Raw genomic sequence first — 10,486 nt, 5'->3', positions numbered from 1 at the left:
ACAGTGCGTTGTGGTGCACTTGTTCATCTTCACAGTTGCTTCCACTTCTTTCTTCAGTGCTTCTCATGCTCCCAGTCTTGGGCTAGCAAGAGCCCTTAGTGCTAACTAAGGCTAACATGGCTCTTGGTGCTCTCAGATGCAGAGGCTGTCACACATCTGCTTCCCATGATTTCCAAAAAACGTGTATCATGCATATGAAGGGAGTTGATGGACAGGATGCACTTGGTACTGAAAAATATTTTTTCTTTTTCTAAATTTTTTTAGGCAGTTTCTTCCTGTGTTCTAAAGTTTAGTATCTATCAGCACTTTTTCAATCCTTTCAGGCACATAAATGTGACAAGTGTTTGCAGTTCTCATTTCTGAAGAAGCATGCACAGGCTGACTGGAACCGCAGTCCTGTGGGGTTGAAATTCTTTGTGGATGTCAGTATGCAGACTGCTTAGGTTGCGGTAGGTGTAGGCATAGGAGTGTAGACATAGGAGATAATGAGATTATTTTTCTCAGTAGGTCGTTACAAACCATGGAATCATAGAACGGCTTGGGCTGGAAGGGTCTTTTAAAGGTCATCTAGTCCAACCTCCCTGCAATGCGATGCATCTTCAGATGTCTTATAATGCAACAGAGAATGAAACTTTAAGCTGTCACCAGTCTTTATTTTCTTTGTGAGGTTTATTTCAGAAATATAGAATTGTGAGGGTTTCGTTGTGAACTTCAAAACACTGTAGGTGAAATCATAACTGTTTGGAAATGTTCCATTTTTTTTTTTCCTGCTGTTTCTTGTTCTTGCTTCTACTATAAGGAAACCAAACAGCAACCACAAGGGTGATGACTTTTTCAACTGGGCAATCTGGCATTTTATTACCTGAATCTGATGATGGTTCCTTGCACTGATAATTCTTCTGAACTATGAAAGTTCAGTATGATTTTGTAGAAGAAAAGTCCCCTGAAGATTTCTAAATAGGAAAAAAAGCCTGAATGTCTGGCTAGAGAATCCCCTGAGTTGTAAATGGGGGACTTTCTGGGAGATGTATCATATCTGGCCAACTTTTTTGGCCCTTCTTGAGGGCAAGGCCAGACAAACTTTTTATGTACGCAGTACAGTTCCTTTTAGGTTCTTGATGAGGTGATTAAATTTTTTCGATCATCCTCATATTTTTCCTGGCTCGCAAATTTTGTAATCTTATCCAAACCCATAATGAAAGTATTGCAGCCTATCTTTCAAATTCTCACCAACATTGTTTTTGTGTGAATCACTTACAAAATCTTGTGTTCGCTCTAAGGACTCCCCTACTGTAGTAAACTAAGTTTTACTACCCTTGATAACTTATTACAATGTACTGCAGCCCTCAGAGCAGAAAATTAATTTTATAGATTAACAAGGAAATTATCTTTTCTCAACAATGAGGAAAGAGTGACAAATGGGACACTTTCAGTAAGTTGAGTGTATGCAATGTGCAAAAAAAATTAACCTAGTTAAATATCAAGCTGGACTCTAGTAAGTTTTCAAACTCTAAAAAACTGGAACTAGAGCTGCATAAGTTGCATTTATCTGTATTGAATTTGTCAACTCTGTCAGTGTTTCTTAATCTTATTGTAAAGGAAAAGGGGAGATATTCCCTGGAAAGACATGAACAGTCAGGACAATGATATATGCATGCATATACACATTTATATGTATTTAAGGAGGGTGTGGACTACCTCTTGCTTAAATAAAATCTTCCATCACCCCTAGTATTAAAAAACTCTGTGATAAATGTACAAAAAATGTGAATCAGCATGGTTGGATTATATAATACCCAGCAGAACTGCTTGTCAGTGTCTCAGTTACATCACAGTAATGTTGAGCTGATTTCACATCAGTCTTATCTACTAAGGTTTATCCAAGTACTCTAGAGGCAACTGTTTATACTTGAACTTGAAGTAAAAGTCATGTCAGTGAAGGTTCCACTGCTCAGAATAACCCTTTGGGGTTTCTTTGAGAGGGGATTGTTTGTTTTATTTTCATATGAGGAAAACTACAAATAATTAGACTATTTTGGTCCATGTCAAGCCTATTTATTAACACTTTGTGCAATTCTGATTTTACAAACTTAAATGAATTTGTTGCTTATTTTCTGATATGTTTGCTTTAATTTTTGAGCTTTTGTTGGATCAAAATTCAACAAATGGGTCTACAGAACTCGAACATCCAAGTCTTTAAATGCTGCCAAAGTTTCAATTCTGTATTAGCTCTTTGTAATACTGAGAATGAGGCAGGCAATTGTTACCAATGAAGAATAAAACTGAACCATAAACTGTACCAATACACAGTATGTGGCAAAAAGCAGCTTTTTCTTGTTAAAATGTTATGTCTCTATGACTTGGGGTACTGCCTACACTCAGAAGGCCCTTGCTATTTGTACAGTATTAAACAAAATGGCTAAAGGGCTCCCAAACTGCTGTTTCTGGAACAAAGCTTGTCAAAAACACATCCCCACTCTTTGCTGATGCTGCATAACTGATGTGGAGAGGGTCAATGCCTGGCCAAGCACCTCTGCCCCTGAGGTGTGCTCACCTGGCAAACATGGACTTTGAATTCTGTTGCAAACATGGTAACACAGGGGCTGGAACTTGTCAGGAGGAGAAACTGTGTGGGTGGAAACTAACTTTTGTTTTCCTAATTGCAAAGTTTGTCCAGGCAGACATCTTCCTGCCAGCATTCCCTAAATCTTTTATGCTGTAAATTCAGTCAGGAATATAAAATGGAGATTTATGTGTGCATCCTTAAAGACAGATGCTGCACATATTTTTGAAGGTGAATGAAATTAACTGGTTCAAAGTCTATCTTTGGGGTCTCCTGGGCTGAGAGAAGGTTGTCTCTCCAAGTTTTATGGGGTGAGATGCCTTACGTTTTACTTGAAGGGAAAAATAACAACAAATCAAAGAATAAGCTGTTCTTATAATTTCCTACAACCCTATAAGTGACCAGAGTTGGGATCGTTTATGTATCCATATGTCATCATTTGACACTGAGTAGAAGCCAGGCACTCATGAAAAACCATTCAGTCATTCTTCTCTGCTATAGTTGAGCAGAGGAGGGAAAAAGAAAAAAATCTAAAAAGCTCATGAGGTGAGATAAGGATTAGGAGAAAACATTCTAAGGGCAAAACAGGCTCAAAACTTAAAAGACATAAAGAAAAAAAAAAACATAGTTAAAAGAGGATAATGAGAACTAAAATAAACATTTAGAACGCCTTCTCTTCCTCGCCCCAAGCCCTTCCTTCCCTCCCACCGACAGTGCAGGGAAACAAAACAAGGTGGTTATAGCCAGTTTGTTACTTCTAAAAATCCTGCTTCAGTTTGCTTAGGGAGAGGAATCTCTTCTGTTATATTGTGGTGTCTTTCTCACAGGGAACAGTTCTCTGTAACTTCTCTAAAATGGTTCTAATTTTCATGAGTAGCAGTCCCACCTACCTTTCTCCCACAGACAAAGCAGTCTTCCCACAACTCTTTGCATGGGTCATAGTTCATGGGGTGTAGTCTTTTAAGGATGAGCTGTTCTAGTTTGGAAGCAAAGATCCTCTATCTCTGGAAGCAAGGGTCTTCTCTCTCTTTTTGAGTTTCCCTCTAGAGTACAGCTTTTCAGCATCCAGGTGCTCCAACGTGAACACCTTTTCTCATGGGCTGTGAGTGGACCTCTGCATCCCCCCATGCACTTCATGAATTACAGGGCAACAGTTTGTTGGATTACAGTCCTCATCCTGGCTTGTAGAAAAACCTCAGCTCCAACGCCTGGAGCACCTCCTGCCCCTTCCTCCTTCCACCAACCTTGGTGCCGCCACGTTGTTCTCCTCACATGTCTTCACCTTTTCCTTTTCTCTGATTCAGGAGAGAATTGGAGCCTGTAGGTTTGTTTATTCTCACGTTCCATCAATTGAGAAGTTCTTAGCAGTGCTGAAAGGTTGGTCCTGATCCTGTTTGCACCGGGAAATGGTTCACCATGCCCCTCACTGTTGGCCACGTGGTCCCTGCCGGCTGCCGCAGTGCCGGCTCTATTCAGGGCCTCTCTTCACGTGGGGCACTGAAAAGAAGAAGCTGCTGCTGCTGCCCCTGCCCTTCTGCCCTCAGCACAGTGAATTAAAAGAGGCCAAGCAAGCACAGTTCTCTGTGTATCGTGCTGAGATAGCCCTGGCCCCATGGTCCAGCGGCTGCCCTGAAAGAAAGAAGAATTGCATGCATTTTTTCCCTCCTTAAATATGTTATCACAGAGGCATTACCAACTACTTTAATTGGCTTGGCCGCAGGTTTACTTTCAGAGCCAGGCTGCGATTGGCTTTGCCAGGCATGGACAAAGCTTCTAGCACCTTCCACAGGAAAAATCACTCTGTGGCTGGCTGGCTTCTTCCCTCCTCACCAAAAAATGCAAAAAAGCCTCAGCAAAAAAGCCATGCAAAACCAACACACCATAATACTTTCCTTCTTTTCCCTTTCCTCTAAATTCTTAGAAATCCATTTTCTCTCACAGTTTCTAGAGCTTGCCATGAGTTCTTCCGTTCTTCTCCAAATTTCAGCATATTTTTTTACTTAGTCTGTGCTCTTCCCACCACTTGGTTTGCTGAGCTTGTCTGTGCTTCTTCTGCCCCTCATACCTCCCAGATCCCTGACAGTGTCCTTCTGCTAGTCTTCTGATCCCAGGGCAGGGTCATAAAAGCCCTGGGATCTCCATCCAACTGGAGATGGAGAAGGGCTGCCCACCACTGGAGAACAAGCTCCAAGGTTAGCCACAGACAGCAAAACCAGGTCCTGTGTCAGTAATGCTTTAAAAAGTGTTTTTTCTGAGGGTGCAAGAGCTGAAATGCTGTGTTTGTGGTTTGCAGAGATCCCCTTGGTCTTGTATCTCTTTGCCCTGATTTCCATCACCTGGCTGTGGGGAGGACTGCACATGGCTTACCGACACCTCTGGATGTTAGTCTTCTTCATCATCTTTAACAGCCTGCAGGTAAGAGCCAGCATCTGGTATTTTGGTCTTCTCACTGACCTGGGGGTGTCTTTTCCACTTATGTTTGTCGTTTTGGCTTCACCAGCTGAACAACATTCGGTAACTCACGGTCACAGTGTGGAAGTGTGTTTTCTGTTGATTTCTCAAACTGATATATGGAATGCATAATAAAGCAAGGGATGCATTGTTTTTAAACAATAACACTCTAACTGTAGAGATTTCATTTCATGGCTAATACACTCAGAAAGAAAACTGCTTGCTTCTGTATGTAAAGTGTTACTAAGATAATTATACCAGTAAAACTGAAATATCTGCAGCCTTTGCAAAATCACTGAGTATTTAAATTTTCTGTGTATGTTGTTAATAATAATAATAATAGCAATAATAGCAGCAACAGCAACAGCAACAATAACAATAACAATAATAGTAAGAAGAACCACCACACAAATATTTTAAATTCTATAGCCCTAAGACTGATATTTTTTCCATTGTAAGTAGTGAGCCTTGAGGCTTAGCTTTTTTCATGTGGCATGTATATTGGTAAAGCAAATAACTTTTATTTAAAAAGGAAACAATTAAAGATTAATTCATCATTAATAATAAAAAGTAATAGCTCTTTCCAAACTTTTACCCATATAAGTGTTTCCACTGGGTTTCTCTAGTGCATTGCATTGCATTTGACACACTATTGCATATTCCAGAATTATTTATAGAATAAAGGTTATTATATCACAGATGGGAAGATACCTCTGATCTCTCAAAACAGTGAAATTAGCAGAAGATTTAAAATTATATATCAGAATCTTTGGAGGACAAGTTCTTCTGGACTCCAGTAAGCCTTTCTTATATTTCTAGAACAGAAATCTATGTGACACCTTTTGTTTCCCAGTATTAAATATCGTTGTACCCCATCAAATAAAAATTGATTAATTAAAAAGGCATATTTTCACAAAATGGATTTATTTTATATTCAAAATTTGGGCATTTCCTTTGACAGTAATAAAGTACTTTCAAAGTTACATCTCTGAAATGTTTTTTAATTGAGGGAAAAAATATACTTTTTTTCTCCCTGTAATATACTTGATTTTTCTGTATAGATTGTCATTTAATTATTTTATATATATATTGGCATGTATTGGCTCTGCTTCACCAACAGACATGGTCTTTTTTGGCTTCTTGCCTTAATGGTAATTGCTAATATCTGGGGAATAACTGTAAATGTCAACGGGCCTGCAGAAGTTAATGCAGCATCTCTGTTCACATTACATTAGTATTGATCTTCCACATCAGGAAGAGAAACCTGTTACTTTTGTTATTTCTAGCCCTAGAGAATCAGTAAAAACTGAAATATAAACTATTTTTTTTTTTTTATTCAAAGGAGACGAAAACATTTCAAATGCACTGTCTCTTCCTGCTTATTATCCTAAATTAAGACATGCATGTCTGGAGCTCCAACTCAAACAGTAGTAAATAAAAACTTTTTTTCAGCTATGAAGAGCTTTAAAACTTATACTCCATGCTTAAAAGTGGATTTTTATCCTTTGCTGGATTTTTGTCATGTAAAATATTACAGTATTCACTACATTTTATAACTATTAACTAACTGCTTTTTAAAGTATAAAACTACTGTATACTTAAAAGGCAAAGAGCTTTTTGATGTTGCATACCCTGGGAGAAAGTAAAAAAATAGAGTAGCTCTTTCACAGTACTACAGTTTTTAAATTCATTTGGTTTTGTAGATGATTGTTTTCAGTGCTTTGTAAATCTCCATGATAAAGCAAGTTTTAAAAATATTTCCTGGAATGTCCCCACAGTTTAAATAACCATCCCATACAGACTATTCTCCTCTTTTAAAGTTAGGGTTTATCTAGTCTAGGAATGGTAAAACTAACGTGTAGTTTAGGTGACCAGACACGTAGCATGAAATGAAAAACAGGGAAGGAACAAAGTGAAAAGTCTGTAAATTTCTTTAATCTATGATTTTCATCAAATAATCAGATTAACTAACTTCGAAAAAAAAAAAACAATATGCAAAACCTTTCTGTAGAACAAAATTATGTATTACAAATTCTGAAGAAAAATGATGGTTTTGCTGTAGGCAGGTGTAACTTCAGACAGGATTTTTAGACCGTGTTCCCACAGATAAGGGGCTGGTCTTTGGGAGTACACGCTTCCTGCTGAGAGTCATTCTGACCCACAGGCAATGCAGAGTCACATTTATCCAGCTTGTGGACAGTCATGTCCAGTGTCCTTTGAAGATTTTATCTCAGCCCATCTCTTTGTGATTGGGAAAGGAAATGGGACTTGATAGTGGCTAACACATTTTCATAATGATAACAGTAGAAACTAGCTGTCTTTGTCATGCATTCTGTTGGCATCTTATTCTCATGTCTTTGTCAGCTCTCAGAATTGATGCTTGTTAAAACAAAGCTGTTTTTCTGCAATAAAAAGGTGGGTTTACCATTTATTGCTGAGCATTTCTGTCATACAACAAGCCCTGTTTCAGCCAGAAAGCAATTCATTTTTCATTAAGAGATTTTTTCACAACAGAAAAGAGGAGATGAAATAGTTTGCAAGAAGCAGAGGCCTGGTTCCCTGCTGCTCCGGAGCTATGGACTGTGTAAAGAAACAAAACGTGATCCATTAAAATGTGTTGGATATCCAAATGGATTCAACGCATGAGATTGAAAGAATACTGAATATTATCCATTGTGTTTGTTTAGCCTTATGACATGCATTTCCCAGGAAATGCACTTGCTTGAAAAGTCATCCACTCAGCACAAATTGTTTCCAAGCACTTCCTGCAGGAAACAGTTCCCATCAGAGGCAAGGCAGCCCTTTCTCTGTAACTTCAGGAGTAAACATGCAAATGGGAGGGCTTTTTTATTTACAAAATAAAAAGTACATTTAGAAAACCATAGAAGAGAAAGAAGTGTGTTTAGGATATCTGGTATTTTGAACTGCTTAGCAGTATGCAACTTAGTGTCCTACCCAGACAGCATCTGTGATGCAGAAATGTACTCTATTGCTCTTGCGGAATAAGCCTTGGATCTTCATCTTTTCCCTTGTGAAACAGAAAAAACATTTACTTCTTTTCTTAACTGATGATTGTCATTGTGGATTAATTCACAAGATACGCATTTTTCTGGGGTCAGGAATGATAGAACAAGCTGCTATTTTGAGTACTTCTCTCAAATATTTGGAATTTCACAAGCTCTTTTGCATGCACTATACCCATCTAAATGATCACCGTGTTTTTCATGCAGTTAGGGCAGTGTTTCTGTTTTGCGTAGCTGATGTCAACAAAGGCATATTTGCATTCAGTGGATCCAAAGTTAAGGTCAGTGGGTAGATCTCTTCCCATTGTTTGCTAAGGGGTCAAAATGAGGCTTCAGGCCTCTTCCTAGGCTGTTCTCTGCAGCTGACTTTCTTAGTATAATTTAGATATTTCTTTGGCTATATTTCCACTGCACTATTGCACCTCCATCCTCTACAACATAAGTTGTATCTGCACTGTAAACTGCAAGGTATTAGGTATGCCACAGCTACCCAGTCAGTTTCCTTGCAATAAGCCCCACCACTCTCCTCTCTCAGCAATAATTAAATTCAAATTTTCAATAAGTAATTTTGAACCTAAATGTTACTCTTGTGAAATACTGTGATACTACCCATCAACAATTTAAAACATCTATTTTTCAGGAATATCAGGATAAAAAATAAATGGCACTGGTAGGTAACCCATTATTAATGACAGCATTCAAAAAATCCTCATGTTTGTTTTGGATGATGCAGATAAGGGTTAAATGTCTGCCTGTTCTGTGTTTGATCATGCTGGAAAACTCATGCCCATGCAATAAGCATCAGTGTTAAATGCAAAATACTTCTTCCCAAGAAACCCAGGAAAAATCTGGAAGAGTTGACTGGTGGTTTTCCAAACTCAGCAAATGGGCTGACTTGCCTAACACAATGTCTCAGTTTAGAGACAAATTTCACAAAAAGTTCTAAAAGTCAATTTATTTTAGTAGATTGCAATAAAAGACGATTCAGATGTTCAGGCACAAATATCTGAAAAGCCTTTCACAAGATATTTGGCCATACAGAAAACATGTGAACAGGTGCACATCCAAATCTGACAATGACTGGAGAAGATGAGATTAACCAAACTTCATTGATTAAACAAATTAATTAAAATAATTAAAATTGCTGTGACAAGCCAGAATGGGAGGAAAGGTTATCTTGAGGAGGAAAGGCTAGCTTGAGTAGAAAAGGAGATAAGATATCAAAGAAAACTAGCAGGTATGTTGGCAAAAAAAACCCCAAGTATTATAATGAAACAATAGAAAAAATATTAAGAGAAATCAGAATTACACTGTTTTGGAAGGAAAAATAAGGTTTAAAAAATGCTACATATTGTGACAGTGAAAAAGCAGTAAAGATACACTGTTCTGTAAATTCTGCATTAAATTATGCAGGAAAGAATATAAACAAAAATACAGAGTTTATAAAGCTCATGCCAGTATCAGTCTCAAATGAAATATGTATTTTTTCGTAGAACATACTATTCAACTCTGGGATGTGGCATGGGGACACAGAGAGGTCCACCGCTATAACTAGGCTCACTTCCTGTGTCTTATGTCATCTTCTGAAAGCTTCTACTCTCATAAATCAGAGGTAGGCTAGAAGATTCCATGCAGTGTTTCAGACTCTCACAGCCACACAAAACCAAACAAAACCCAGTACTAGATAGACATGAGATGCAAGTAAATGTGGCAGGCTGTAAAAGTCTCCCTACAGATTTTGCAAAAGGTGATTCTAGACTGCAAATAAGCCCAACAAAAGGCAATGAAGGCCTCATAGTAGTGCCAAGATAAGATGAACTACAATTTATGTCAGGGATATCTAGAAAAAAACATATGCTTGTTCAAGTAGATACAGTCCAACCAAATCTGTCAGCTGAGTGCACAAACCTAACAAAGTTAAACATAGGCCAAAGAATTCAAATGCTACCCCAGACACAAAATAAAATACACATTCAAAGCAATTCACATCTGCACTTTGACATCTATTCTATAAAGCTGTTTCTGGTAGCTTGGATTCTTACCTGAAAGGAAAAGCAATAGTATACTTAAAGCTATTCACTTAACCTTGGAAGTTGTTCACTATGTGCATTTTTAAAAGTAAAAATAAAGCAAATAAAGAAAGCATATCACTTCTGAGACTTCACACTTTTTGACATCAGCGGAACTTCTGGGTTGTAATCTTGAATGGACAGTACCATTGCTATGCATTATAAGAGCTGTGCAAACATACAAAGCTGTCCATGAGACTTGATTACACCATTAATTAACAACAATTTTATATCCCTTTTTCTCTTCACAACTTCTTTTTTAAAGAAGCGTCCTCTCTGTTTCTAGTTATCACCTGAAACATACTTTAACAGCACACTTTTCTGTAATTACATATGGAATGATGGTAAAAGATTCCATTTAGCTGTTCAAGTCCATACAT

At 37.9% G+C, this 10,486-nt stretch overlaps 1 protein-coding gene across 1 annotated transcript in view; it reads left to right on the top strand.

The window, feature by feature from the left end:
- Window positions 1-4,715: 4,715 nt before the first annotated feature.
- LOC136305778 (adhesion G-protein coupled receptor V1-like) overlaps window positions 4,716-10,486 on the top strand; it is a 43,882-nt gene continuing 38,111 nt past the window's right edge. The window contains exons 1-2 of the mRNA XM_066209093.1: window positions 4,716-4,755; window positions 4,857-4,978. Of these exons, the coding sequence (XP_066065190.1) occupies window positions 4,716-4,755; window positions 4,857-4,978 (162 nt within the window). The remainder of the gene's footprint in view (window positions 4,756-4,856; window positions 4,979-10,486) is intronic.

This window comes from Chamaea fasciata, unplaced genomic scaffold (genome assembly GCF_029207755.1).
Source record: "Chamaea fasciata isolate MVZ Bird 193981 ecotype frontalis unplaced genomic scaffold, bChaFas1.0.hap1 SCAF_659, whole genome shotgun sequence".
Classification (NCBI taxonomy): Eukaryota; Metazoa; Chordata; class Aves; order Passeriformes; family Sylviidae; genus Chamaea; species Chamaea fasciata.
Note: the sequence above shows the minus strand (reverse complement) of the source record. Positions and strands in the feature narration are given on the sequence as shown.